Source organism: Bufo gargarizans, chromosome 6, assembly GCF_014858855.1.
Source record: "Bufo gargarizans isolate SCDJY-AF-19 chromosome 6, ASM1485885v1, whole genome shotgun sequence".
Classification (NCBI taxonomy): Eukaryota; Metazoa; Chordata; class Amphibia; order Anura; family Bufonidae; genus Bufo; species Bufo gargarizans.
Window position 1 is genome coordinate 295,601,501 of NC_058085.1, and position 14,814 is coordinate 295,616,314.

Sequence of the window (14,814 nt, forward strand, 5' to 3'; positions counted from 1 at the left end):
TGATCATGAGAAAGGGGATACTGTACCCCATGTAGCCCCCTGAAATGAATGGAGCGCCGTGAATGGACATGTGCTCAACTGCTCTATTTATTTCTATGGGAGTTCCAGAGATAGCCGAGTGAAGCACTAACCTATCTCCGGAACTCCCATAGAAAGGAATGGAGCAGCTGTGTACAAAGATGTCAGAGTACAGCAATAAGACTCACAGTGATATCACAAGAGTATAATAATGTGCATGGTAATGTACCAAAATAAATCAGTGATGTCACAGCACAGAAACAAGGCAAAAAGTAATAGACTTTTCCAGTGTTCATATACGGTATATCACTAACTGCACATATGTCTGAGTGGAGATGGGCACCCTTAGATATTGGGCCTTAAAGCAGCTGCTCTGCCTGCTACCCTGGTAGTTTTGCCTCTGCTTTACATGTATTATAGTTTATGACATGAAGAGATTATCATCCCAAATCCTTTGTATGGCTGAAGATTGCAACCACGTAATGTCCAGCTTTTGCTAATATTTTCATTCTTGGATTCCCACCAAGAAATGTGTTTCCTTAGTGTGAGATAAAATTAGAAGCTTGTCAATGGCAGAGCTATCTACAATGTTAGAGCCAGACATAAACAGTTGTCCTCCTCTGTAAGGTTCTGTAAATATGATGTCATAACTAATCTGTCTGCACTGGCATGCTCCAAGCTAATGTAAATGTCTTATTTTAATGCAGGGCATTCAAATTGTTCAATCATTAAATGAAATTTGCCAGTCGGCATGGACACTAGGACTGCACCAGACATTTCTTCTGCTCCTGATCATTGGAAAATGGCTTCTTCCAATTGGAGATGGAGTAACACGTGATCAGCTTTCTCAACTTCTCCTTATGTTTGTAGGAACTGCAGCAGACATTTTAGAATTTACTAGCGAGACGTTGGAAGAAGCCACCATAAGGTATATTTTACAACTTACTGATTATACACTGTCACGTACCAGGGACCAGACCAGCCCACCGCATCATGTGACAAGGGTTGCCTAAGCCCTTCAGGCCTATTCACCTCATGCCTTCACACTCTGCTATGCCCTGCACCAGGCTGTAATTCGAGCATAAATCGCCACCTGAAACCTGCAAGCACACCCACAAATTTTTTGCCGCCACCACCTGCCTGTTATAAGGTCGCCAGGACACCCCTGACTGTTCATCTCGCAAGCAGACACACACACGATAGTAAGACTCAAAAAAAAACATACAGCCTCAGACTGCACACACACTCTTCATAGAGCTAACAGGTTCTTTTAGGTTTAATGTATGAAAAATGGACAGCACTTAATTAACAAGAAGCATACATAAATGGCAAACAATTGTAAAATAAAAAGGAGAAAACATAGAAAGTTCTGATACTTAGCAGTTGTGTGGTACAAGTCCTTTCCTCCGAGGAGATTTAGGCAGAGTAATGGAGCACGAACCAATTCGATTGGATCTCCCACTTTGTGACACACAAATATACCAGGGATGAAATTTTTATGTCTTCCCTCAAGGGGCAGGCCTGAGGGCGATTCTCCCTCCCACTTCTGACTCATCCTCCCTGGGCTGGGTTTGATTACACATGCAGCCTGCCCCCCTGGCCATCTAGGGAACAGGTATGAAAATATCCAAAATATATTTTCCCAGTTGCCTTGGTGAAGATACAGGCCCCAGCCCTTCTTCATAATTCATATCTCACCATTCCAAATCCTAGCATATCAAACGCGACACGTCCAGGACGCTCAGAAGGTGAGATCCTTCTTTTAGGAAGATAAAGGTGAATTGATATGCCATGTCTGGAGTCCATGCGATACCCCCATCATACCAGAGGTGATGAGCTGGATTTTGGTGACATCTGCCCCCTCCTGAACAAGTTATGAAAGATTACAAATTATTGTTCATTCTCTGGTTAGGAGCCCCCTGCTGACAAAAGGTGTCACTGAGTCTGCAGTCCCCTATCCTGAGATGTGACCAGCAAACGTTAGCAGCTCTGTGCTAACTACATCCTTGGGAGCAGTTTGGCTTGTTTCCCTGGTATGAGGCAGACTGCTTGACTCTCTCTTTATGCGGCCTTAAACCAATTCATAAATGGCTGTTGGCCTTGTAATGCCACGTTGCAATTTTAAATTTTTTGTCACAACAAAGTGGAGAAGTAGAAATGTTTTTTTTTGCACTTTTTAACCTTTTAGAATAATAGGCTGATACCAACCTTTAATCAGTTGTTCTTGATAAGCAAGGAGAATACTAAGATCTAATGCTAGTGCCTAAAAGCTGCACCTGCCACGTGTGGCAGAAACCGTGTCCACCCACAGTAGCCAATGATCACATGATTATAAATGATAATGTACTGAGGTCTTTGTGAGCTTTCAGCCACATGAGGCAGCCGCAGAATATAAATCCAGCCAAACCTTTCTTAAGACAGCAGGGGGGTACTATATCTCCTTATGGAGAGCACCATAATCAGCGTAATGCTCTGCTGGAATTCTGGGAAGACGGTATGTAAATGAGCCCTTAGCAAACTCTACCTGACAGCATTGAAAGGATAATTACTTGCCACATAGTTACTGAAAAGTGTAAATAAATTCAGAGAAATTGCTTCAGTGAAACTAACATGGATTATATGAGCTCAAATTGTTTACCTATTTCTTGCTGTGAGACGAGACCATTTAACAATAAAATGAGAAATCTGCTCTTGCAGTTTGTCTTCATCTTCTGTTCTGTTCTTTGAAGTTAATATTAAAGGGATGATAGCCTGGGGAAAAGTCAAATACACAGCATTCACATAAAGTAGACAGAGACCTTGCCATGGTTTATATTTCACAATAGTAAACCATTTCAGAACGTGATCCAGATATAGCCGACCAATAAATCATTAACGTCGTAACTGATTAATTCCAACTAAAGATGGAGAACGTGTCTTATTTATTTTATCACCTCTACCATTGAAAATTATGGATGAATGATTTCTGCGTGGAAGGTTTGTTGGCCACTGGTGTTTGATGTGAAACAAACAGTCTGTTTTTCATCATTCGCTAAAGGCTTTATGTACAAGTGTATTTTGTGCTTCAGACAGAATCAATACCGAAACCTGGAGACTAAGAAAACTTGATCATTTTGAAATTTGGCAAAGTGCCCACACAGTGCATTTCAGATAAAAGTCCTGAAAGCATTTTCAACACCAGTTATCAAGTCATTGCCTTATTGTAGTTGAGCATGAAAGCTTTCTTGCTAAAGAACCAGCCAAATGATATGTGTGAAAAAATATGTGATAACTAGGGCTGGAGACAAGTTGCTAGGAAAGTTAACATGAGAAAATTTAAAGGGGGAGTCATGTTTTAAAGGAATGTATTGCCTTATTAGTTTCACTAATTAAAATGACTGTATTTTTCACTCTATAAGACTCTTTGGCCCATAAGACGCACCTAGGACAGAGAAGGACAATAAGAAAAAAATATTTTTCAGTAGACCTCAAATCAGACCCCCACTGTTAATCAGACCTCAGCTCCCAGCCCCAATCAGACCCCCAGTGTTTATAAGAATCTCAATTATACCTCAGATCAGACCCCCCCATACCTCAGATAAGACCACCGTACATCATATCAGCCCCCCAGCCTCATGTATTCAGCCTCCAGCCTCAAGTATGCTGCCCCCAGCCTCAGTTCACATAAAATAAAAAATCCACTTACCTCTCCTGCTCTGGGCACCGCTGCTCCTTAACTCCAATGCTCCTCCTGTTCTTCCTGCCCTTGGCCGTTCTGCAACCAGATGTGCACAATGTGAGGTCACGGAGCGCCCTCGCGCTGTGCGCAGCCACAGCCCAGCCGACAACTGAGGACCAGGAAACAGGGAAGCAGTGAGAACAGAGCCCAGGGAGAGCTGCATTCACTACTTCCCAGTCCTCTGGTACTAATGAGTGATTCCATAATGGAAGCGCTCATTACTATTCGTCCCATAAGACACAGTGACATTTTACCCCCACTATTTTTCCACTCAGTTTTTTTTTTCTAATTGTATTATTTTCATTTTCTCTGTAGCAGGCATTAGGACATGAGAAGAATTAGCTCACAAATGATCTATACACTTCTGTGGGATAGTGTTGAGAGCATACTTAGTGACCTGTGCAGAGTTCATTGTGCAGGGAGGGGGAGCATGTAGGAGAACTGTTTCTATCACCTATTGTCAACGGTGAATCCTATGTTCTTTTCTCCTAGCTTTATAAGAGATGGACTACCTTTTATTAGACTCATGCCTGTGGTGGCAAGGATTAAATGAAACTTGTCATAAGATTTTTAGTGCCTAAATTGGCATGGTGCTGTAATAGTTGCAAACAGCAATCTTAACGTACCGTTAATAAAATCCTCTGTTTGAGACTTTGGCAGAAAAAAAAAATTGTTTAACCACTTCAGCCCCGCTAGCTGAAACCCCCTTCATGACCAGAGCACTTTTTACACTTCTGCACTACACTACTTTCACCGTTTATCGCTCGGTCATGCAACTTACCACCCAAATGAATTTTACCTCCTTTTCTTCTCACTAATAGAGCTTTCATTGGGTGGTATTTTATTGCTGCTGACATTTTAACTTTTTTTGTTATTAATCGAAATGTAACGATTTTTTTGCAAAAAAATGACATTTTTCACTTTCAGCTGTAAAATTTTGCAAAAAAAACGACATCCATATATAAATTTTTTGCTAAATTTATAGTTCTACATGTCATTGATAAAAAAAAATGTTTGGGCAAAAAAAAAGGGTTTGGGTAAAAGTTATAGCGTTTACAAACTATGGTACAAAAATGTGAATTTCCGCTTTTTGAAGCAGCTCTGACTTTCTGAGCACCTGTCATGATTCCTGAGGTTCTACAATGCCCAGACAGTAGAAACACCTCACAAATGACCCCATTTTGGAAAGTAGACACCCTAAGGTATTCGCTGATGGGCATAGTGAGTTCATAGAACTTTTTATTTTTTGTCACAAGTTAGCGGAAAATGATGATGATTTTTTATTTTTATTTTTTTCTTACAAAGTCTCATATTCCACTAACTTGCGACAAAAAATAAAAAATTCTAGGAACTCGCCATGCCCCTCACGGAATACCTTGGGGTGTCTTCTTTCCAAAATGGGGTCACTTGTGGGGTAGTTATACTGCCCTGGCAATTTAGGGGCCCAAATGTGTGAGAAGTACTTTGCAATCAAAATGTGTAAAAAATGACCGGTGAAATCCGAAAGGTGCACTTTGGAATATGTGCCCCTTTGCCCACCTAGGCTGCAAAAAAGTGTGACACATCTGGTATCGCCGTACTCAGGAGAAGTTGGGGAATGTGTTTTGGGGTGTCATTTTACATATACCCATGCTGGGTGAGAGAAATATCTTGGCAAAAGACAACTTTTCCAATTTTTTTTATACAAAGTTGGCATTTGACCAAAGGGAAATCATCATTTTCCGCTAACTTGTGACAAAAAATAAAAAATTCTAGGAACTCGCCGTGCCCCTCACGGAATACCTTGGGGTGTCTTCTTTCCAAAATGGGGTCACTTGTGGCGTAGTTATACTGCCCTGGCAATTTAGGGGCCCAAATGTGTAAGAAGTACCTTGCAATCAAAATCTGTAAAAAATGGCCTGTGAAATCCGAAAGGTGCTCTTTGGAATGTGTGCCCCTTTGCCCACCTAGGCTGCAAAAATGTGTCACACATCTGGTATCGCCGTACTCGGGAGAAGTTGGGGAATGTGTTTTGGGGGGTCATTTTACATATAACCATGCTGGGTGAGAGAAATATCTTGGCAAAAGATAACTGTTCCCATTTTTTTATACAAAGTTGGCATTTGACCAAGATATTTTTCTCACCCAGCATGGGTATATGTAAAATGACACCCCAAAACACATTGCCCAACTTCTCCTGAGTACGGCGATACCAGATGTGTGACACTTTTTTGCAGCCTAGATGCGCAAAGGTGCCCAAATTCCTTTTAGGAGGGCATTTTTAGACATTTGGATCCCAGACTTCTTCTCACACTTTCGGGCCCCTAAAAAGCCAGGGCAGTATAAATACCCCACATGTGACCCCACTTTGGAAAGAAGACACCCCAAGGTATTCAATGAGGGGCCTGGCGAGTTCATAGAATTTTTTTTTTTTTGCATAAGTTAGCGGAAATTGATTTTTTTGTTTTTTTCTCACAAAGTCTCACTTTCCGCTAACTTAGGACAAAAATTTCAATCTTTCATGGACTCAATATGCCCCTCACGGAATACCTTGGGTGATCAATGACAGGGGGGTGATCAATGACAGGGGGTGATCAGGGAGTGTATATGCGTGATCACCCGCCTGTCATTGATCACCCCCCCTGTAAGGCTCCATTCAGACGTCCGCATGTGTTTTGCGGATCCGATCCGTGGATCCGTAAAAATCATACGGACGTCTGAATGGAGCCTGACAGGGGGGGTGATCAATGACAGGGGAGTGATCAGGGAGTTTATATGGGGTGATCATGGGTGATCAGGGGTTCATAAAGAGTTAATAAGTGACCGGGGGGGGGGGGGGCGGCTGTAGTGTAGTGTAGTGTTTGGTGCGACTTTACTGACCTACCTGTGTCCTCTGGTGGTCGATCCTAACAAAAGGGACCACCAGAGGACCAGGTAGCAGGTATATTAGACGCTGTTATCAAAACAGCGTCTAATATACCTGTTAGGGGTTAAAAAAATCAGATCTCCAGCCTGCCAGCGAGCGATCGCCGCTGGCAGGCTGGAGATCCACTCGCTTACCTTCCGTTCCTTTGAGCGTGCGCGCCTGTGTGCGCGCGTTCACAGGAAATCTCGGCTCTCGCGGGAGGACGCGTATATGCGTCCACCCAGAAGAGCAGGGCCGCCGGCAGGACGCAATCCTGCGTACGGCGGTCCTGAGGAGGTTAAATGGTTGTCCCATCTAGACATTTATGGCAAATACAAAACATATGCTATATATGTCCAATATGTGTGGGTCCCGACTCCCAACTCTCAGAGAAAGGCCACATCTTGTGCTGCCAGGAATGGAGAGTTGGCTGTGCATACATGATTTTCACTATGAACTTATATGGGACTTCTGAAAATAGCCAAGCATGCAGAGGTCACAGCTCATCTTCGTCCCTTGCCTGCACAATGACCCCATGTCAGGTCACAGAGCATGCACACAATACTCTCCCATAGAAGGCATTTCCAGAAAACAGTTTCATATGGGCAGTGCAGCTGCTGTAAACTAATATCTTGGCTGTATATAAAATGTAAAAAAAAAAATCTGAAAATATAAACAGATTAGTAACAAATTAGAGCATGTTTCCATTTCACATCAATTCTGGTATTGTTTGCTATATTCTTGTACAGGATAAATAATGCATTTGTTTTATAGTACTAAGTCACTAAGGTTGCAGTGATAATTTAGTGCTTTTTTTATTTTAACTTTTTGTTTTAATGAAGCAGTTTTTAATATTAAGCAACTGCCTGATTGGTAATATAATGCACTACAATATCTGTTATGCCTCTCAGTGTAATCATAATAGGCAACCTAATAGGATTACAAAGATGGCAGACCTGGAGGACTTTGTCAGACCCCAAACTGCCATGAAAACCCACCTCACAATCATGTTGCTGGGATGCTGATAGGAAGACGAAGGGAGCAGCTTAGATGCTGCACTTGACATTGACTTTGACATCAAAGGGGTTAAATGGCTGGGATCTGTGTTGTCTCCAATCCCAGTCATTGCAGCAGGGTGTCAGCTGTACGTTACAGTTGACACCTACTGTTGTTGCTGGGATAATCTTCTGAGTGCTATATGCGTACAGTAGGTGGCACTAGAAACCTGCTGACCCCACTATATATATATATATATATATATATATATATATATATACTGGGTACAGTGGAAAGATGTTAAATATCACAAAGCATACAATTTTGTATTACTTATTCAATGCATCTTAAAGAATGTGTGCATTTTATAAAATACATGAACTTGGTTTTGCTGTAGCACCTTCACACATTTCCATTAATTACTGGCAGAATTATTATTTTAAACTTTCCTGGCGTTTTCATGTAGTCAAGCTGTCATGTTTACTGTTGTCTATAATAAATCATTTTATTTTTATTTTGCAGAAGTAATATTACATTGGTCTATGCTATTCTTGGCGTATGGACGTGGAGTATGTTGCAGTTTCCACTTGACCTGGCTGGTAGGTATTATTCCCAAACAACTGATAAATAAGGCCATGTTCACACTTTAGCTATAGGTTCCATTGAAGGGATTTTATTTTCAGATCATGTTATATTTCTATTTTTTAAAAGGTCAGAAAGTGTTAAAACTACAAAAAGCATTACTTACCTCCTCCGTCCCCCTGCCACTACCACTCTAATACTGTTCTGGTCCCAGCTTCTGCCCACTTCCGGTTCTGGCTCGACACACAGGAAATGCCAGGAAAGGGCCATTTAACCAATCACTTGCCTTATTATTGATCAGCCTTAGCTGCTGAGAAAGTCTTTCCTGTTATTTCCGTTGTGCCGGAAATAACAATAGGGGCAATAATGTTTGTTTATTATTCTTAAAGGATAACTGTCATATTTTCTTTAAAAAAATTTTTGCATATGTTACTGCTGCTGCAGCATTATGCATAAGGCAATCTTTAGTTTTTTCACTTACCACTGTTTTCCTTGTAATTACGGCTGTTTTGAATCCTACATTATGAGGCTCTTTCAAGATGGCTCCTCTGCCAGTTCTCTGAGGCCAAAACTGCATTCCCTCAGGTCACATACAAACCAGCAACTTCCTGCCAGCCAATCAGATTGGATTACTGAGAGACACGCCTCCTCACTCCGAAGCCTAATGCAGGCATGCAGTGTGAATGACCGCTCCTCTGTCTTCCTAGCCAAAAACAGATGAGTCCTAGCAACGGTCTTTTAAGGGAGCAGTGGAAAGGGACTGGAGACATTAATGAAAGCTGTTATTATAAGGCAATTACAGATCTTTTGGCAATCATTGACAGACTAAGGCTACTTTCACACTTGCGTTCAGAGTCTGTCTCCAGTCTGTCTTCAGTCTGAGACGGATCCGCTCATATAATGAAGACGGTGGATCCGTTCAGAACGGATCCGTCTGCATTATATTGTAAAAGAAATTCTAAGTGTCAAAGTAGCCTCAGACGGATCCGTCCAGACTTTACATTGAAAGTCAATGGGGGACGGATACGTTTGAAAATTGAGCCATAGTGTGTCATATTCAAACGGATCTGTCCCCATTGACTTACATTGTAAGTCTGGACGGATCCGTTTGCCTCCGCACGGCCAGACGGACACCCGAATGTTCAGGTGTCCGCCTGCTGAGCGGAGCGGAGGACAAACGCTGCAAGACTGATGAATTCTGAGCAGATCCGCATCCACTCAGAATGCAGTAGGGCTGGACGGATGCGTTCGGGGCCGCTTGTGAGAGCCTTTGAACGGAACTCACAAGCGGAGCCCCGAATGCTAGTGTGAAAGTAGCCTTACTCAGGTATACATGCCTAGCTCTAATAAACTAGCAAATAAAATAAAAAATTATAGTTATCCTTTAAACTTTTTTGACACTTAAATAAATTAATCATCTGCCTTGAAAAATGTCTTTATTTTTACTATATTTTTGACAGCAAGAACAGCACAGTTGCTGCCATCAAAAATATCAAACAATCCCATTAAACTCAATAGAGTATTCCTGGATCCAGGAACTATCACAGAAACCAAGAGTTCTGTTCTCTGTGCAGTGATTATGGTGGGTTACTGTAGCTTAGCTCCCATTCAATTCACTGTGAGTTGAGCTGCAGTAACCCTGGTTGCTGCAAACAGCTGATCGGTGGGGGTACCAGGTGTTGGACCCTTACTGATCTAATATTGATAACCTATTCTAAGGATAGGTCATCAATATCTATATAACCCATAAAACCTCTTTAAGTTGTTTTCCAATGAATTGTCCACAGTTTGTACATAATAAATGACATCTTATGAAGGTCAGGGTATATTTGTATATTACACCTTGATGGTAGAACCAATGCAAAATCCAAAGTCAATAAATTTTTATGTGCTGTCCCTCTAAATTTTGTTTTTTAGTGCAAAATATTGGATGCCAGCAAGGATCGTCAACCAAAAGGAACATGTGCCTACTGTTCTGTAGGTACGGTGCAGACCTTTGGAACATTGGAATTAGTTTACTTATTCAGGATGGTCCATTTCTCATAAGTCGTATTATTCTTATGGCTTGCTTCAAAATTACTAACCAAATGTTGGTATTTTTTGCTGCAAAGAACAGCCTGATTGTGTTACTACAGCTATATCGACTTGTGGTAATACTGGTAGACTTTCATGCTTCAATGGACAACCGGGAAATGAAAGGGAAGATGGTAGAAGGATGCTGTCCATGTGAGTCTACTGATGATCCAGAAGTACCAGCCACAAGTCTTGTTTCTGAAACAAAAAGTTTGGAAATTAGCGCAGCTATTACACTTGATGAATCTCTATCAGAAGGTCTTTGAAAGCTTTGCTATAAATGAATATGTTCTGTTGTGTACTTTTTAAGCTCCTTCAAGGTTCTCGTGATGTCAGTGGAAATATGGAACGTGTTTGTACATTCCCAAGTACTCTCTCCAAGTGACATTTAATGGTGCACTGAAGTATGGGGAGAGAAGGTTAATGGTAAACACAAGTCAAACCAAACCATCTTGCAATTTTATTAATAAGGCATTTTTGTCCTTATTTAAAAAGCGAGGGAAAACCTGGAGTACTGTCCGGTTATGAAGTTGAAAAATAAAAACATATGAATTACAATTGGATGTCTGTGTTTCTATTACTGAGGTCAATCCATAAAGTCCAAATCATCAAGTAAACTAAACACATAGTCGCAGTTTATTTTCAGACAAATATCTTGTGGTTTTTTACATAATCTAAAAGAGATTCCCAAGTGAAGAAAATGTCAATTCTAAACTCCAGTAAAAATACATGAGGTTATCCTATAACTCAAATTTTAATCACATGTGATAGAATTTTTTTTAGTATGGTTAAAAAAATATTAGTCCATCTAGTTTCCACCTGGTAGTGTTGATCAAGCAAAACAACCCCAATGAGAAAAAAAATCCTTCCAAATTCTGGATATAGCAAATGAAAATAAATGAATCAATGACCCATTTATATGAATTTAATGAGTAGCTGTTAGGGCTGTTTCGCACAAGCGAGTCCATTGCGGGAATCACGGTCCTTGTGTGAGTGTGATCCTCCGCTCTGGACTTGCAGAAGCTCACGGCATTATCATGATTTATAATGCTATGTGCCTCTGCTTGACCTTATTTCTACAGAATCATACAGCTTTATGTCACTGTTAAAGTTGTAGAGCAGCACAGACGGACCTCATCGACCAATTCCGGAATGCACCAGCCGCAATAAGACCACAGATCCTTGAAGCCTTGAGTGCGTACAAAAGCAGAATATGACGTTTCGGCTACGCAGTAGGCTTTATCAAGCATGTATACAATACAAATAGCTTTATGTCACTATGATTCTGTGTAAAATGCCATGCAGAGACACATAGCATTATAAATCATGATAATGCCGTGCGCTCTTGCAAGTCCAGAGCGGAGGATCAAACTCACACACGGAGCGTGATTCAAGCAATGGACTCGCTCGTGTGAAACAGCCCTTATGAGTAAAAAGATTATTAGACAGATCTTTGCACTGTCCCATATACCGGCTATGCTATGCTATGCTATTCCCATCCTCTGTATCTGCAACATATCTATGATGCTATTTGCCTTTGCAGCAGCTTCCTGCCACTAGCTGCCTTAGTTCAGATATAACCCAACATCTATAATATTCTTTGCTCCAGACTACATGATATCAGTATCAAGTTCAACCAAGGTATGGGAGGTGATGTGGATAAAGGAGAAGTGGTGTCAACCAGACAAGATCAACACTCAGAACAAGAATTCTACACTTTTACACAAACATTAGGCCCCTTGCAGATGAGCGTGTCCGGATAAGGTCCGGGCGCGTTGCGGGAAAATGCACAATTTTTCCGCGCGAGTGCAAAACATTGTAATGCGTTTTGCACGCTCATGAGAAAAATCGGCATGTTTGGTACCCAAACCCAAACGTCTTCACAGAAGTTCGGGTTTGGGTTCGGTGTTGTGTAGATGTAATTATTTTCCCTTATAACATGGTTATAAGGGAAAATAATAGCATTCTTAATACAGAATGCATAGTACAATAGGGCTGGAGGGGTTAAAAAAATAAATAAATAATTTAACTCACCTTAATCCACTTACTCGCGCAGCCCGACTTCTCTTCTGTCTTCTTCTTTGAGGAATAGGACCTTTGATGATGTCACTGCGCTCATCACATGGTCCATCACATGATCCATCACAATGGTGATGGATCATGCGATGGATCATGTGATGACCATGTGATGAGCGCAGTGACGTCATCAAAGATCCTTTTCCTGTGCACAGCAAAGATGAAGACAAAACAGAAGCCGGGCTGCGCAAGCAAGTGGATTAAGGTGAGGTAAATTATTATTATTTTTTTAACCCCTCCAGCACTATTGTACTATGCATTCTGTATTAAGAATGCTATTGTTTTCCCTTATAACCATGTTATAAGGGAAAATAATAATGAACGGGTCTCCATCCCGATCGTCTCTTAGCAACCATGCGTGAAAATCGCACCGCATCCGCACTTGCTTGAGGATGCTTGCGATTTTCACGCAGCCCCATTCACTTCTATGGGGCCTGCGTTGCGTGGAAAACGCACAATATAGAGCATGCACAAGTGATGCGTGAAAACCAACGCTCATGTGCACACCCCCATAGAATTGAATGAGTCCGGATTCAGTGCGGGTGCAATGCGTTCACCTCACACATTGCACCCACGTGGAAATCTCGCCCATGTGAAAGGGGCCTTAGTTCTAAGAAATCACTTTTTTGGAAATCATCACAAGTTCCTGTTGTGACCAGTTCCTATGGTAGACTATTCTAAACAATAACAGCTCTTAAGTCGGCTATACTCATTACAAAGAAGTTGGTTGAACAGCAGTTGAACAAACAGTCATCTGGTGAACAATTTTTTTGCAAACACAGCAATACACATTTTAGTCCATATTAACTATTACAGTTGTTCAAACTGACTATGCATGTTATACAAATAAATACAATCTTGCTTTACCCACTATAGAAAGTGTACTAATGCTACACCATAAATGTGAAATTTTTGGCAAATACATTTTGTTTTGTACAAAATTATTTGTACCTCTCTGCCACCAACCAGGTGATATCTTTAGGACAGGAACCTACGCTAAATACTAAATCTTTTGCTGCCATACTGGCCTCCATTAAAAATATAGTGTAGGCTCAGCATGCATGTGGAACCTGCTTTCCCTGAATTTAGTAGTATTTAGTGTAGTTTCCCAACAAAAAGTTGGGAGTAAAAAACAAAAATGATAAAAACTGAAAATCGTCTGGCCCAGAAATGGTTAACTAGAATGTGTCATTAGAAAAAGACCTATTGTTCAAATCATGTTTTTATGAATTTTTGTGGATGTTATTTTTAATTTTCCATGTCAGTATCTATATTTAAAAAATAATAATAAAATCCTGCAGTTTTCACACTGACCTATAATTATATAATCTGTGTATAAATAACACAGGATCCAGTAGGTGATTGTCAGATTTTATCTATTCTTTCCTTGTACAATAACCTCTGCACAGGGCACAGAACATGCCTAGAAGACTCTCCTATAGAAGTCACTGAGGTCCCCTTCTGACCATTGTTTCTATGGACCATGGGGCTGCCCTACAGCAATTTTCTTAATGCTTTCTAAATGCCGTTAAGAAGAGCTCAGGCAAGATGGCCGCCCCCATAATCATGTTCATGAAAAAGCATAAATAAATTTGCAATCAGGGGCTGTTACATTTTAATCCATTTTTTTGTAGCAAAGCAAGGGTTAACAGCCAAATAAAACTCAATATTTATTACCCTGATTCTGCGGTTTACAGAAACACCCCACATGTGATCCTAAACTGCTGTACGGGCACATGGCAGGGCGCAGAAGGAAAGGAACGCCATATGGTTTTTGGAAGGCAAATTTAGCTAAACTGGTTTTTAGATGCCATGTCCCATTTGAAGCCCCCCTGATGCACCCCTACAGTAGAAACTCAAAAAAGTGACCATATTTTAGAAACTACAGGATAAGGTGCCAGTTTTATTGGTACTATTTTAGGGTACATATGATTTTTTATTGCTCTATATTACGTTTTTTGTGAGGCAAGGTAACAAAAAAATGGATGTTTTGGCACTGTTTTTATTTTTTATTTGCAATTTTTGTGATGTAATGTGACAAAAATTGCTTTTTTTTTACATTTATTTTTTATTTTTACGGTGTTCAGTGGTTAGGTCATGTGATGTTTTTATAGAGCTATTTTTTACGAACGTGGCGATACCTAATATGTATACTTTTTTATTTTTTTCACTTTAGCACAATAATAGCAGTTTTGAAGCAAAAAATAATCATATTTTAGTGTCTCCATAGTCTGAGAGCCATAGCTTTTTTATTTTTTGACCGATTCTCTTAGGTAGGGTCTCATTTTTTAAGGGATGAGGTGATGGTCTGATTGGTAATGTGACAAAAATAGCTTTTATTTTTACACAGTTTTTTTTTTTTTACGGTGTTCATCTGAGTGATTAGGTCATGTAATATTTTTATAGAGCTATTTGTTACGGATGTGGCGATACCTAATATTTTTATTTATGTATTTCACTTTAGCAC

At 40.5% G+C, this 14,814-nt stretch overlaps 1 protein-coding gene across 2 annotated transcripts in view; it reads left to right on the plus strand.

Annotated features, from left to right (window-relative positions):
* Nucleotides 1-10,788, plus strand: part of TMEM26 (transmembrane protein 26) — a 58,759-nt gene extending 47,971 nt beyond the window's left edge. For both annotated transcript variants that reach the window (XM_044299018.1, XM_044299019.1), the window contains exons 4-6: nucleotides 726-946; nucleotides 8,139-8,215; nucleotides 10,116-10,788. In XM_044299018.1, coding sequence (XP_044154953.1) covers nucleotides 726-946; nucleotides 8,139-8,215; nucleotides 10,116-10,537 — 720 coding nt within the window. In that variant the 3' untranslated portion in view covers nucleotides 10,538-10,788. The remainder of the gene's footprint in view (nucleotides 1-725; nucleotides 947-8,138; nucleotides 8,216-10,115) is intronic.
* The last annotated feature ends 4,026 nt before the right edge of the window (nucleotides 10,789-14,814 follow it).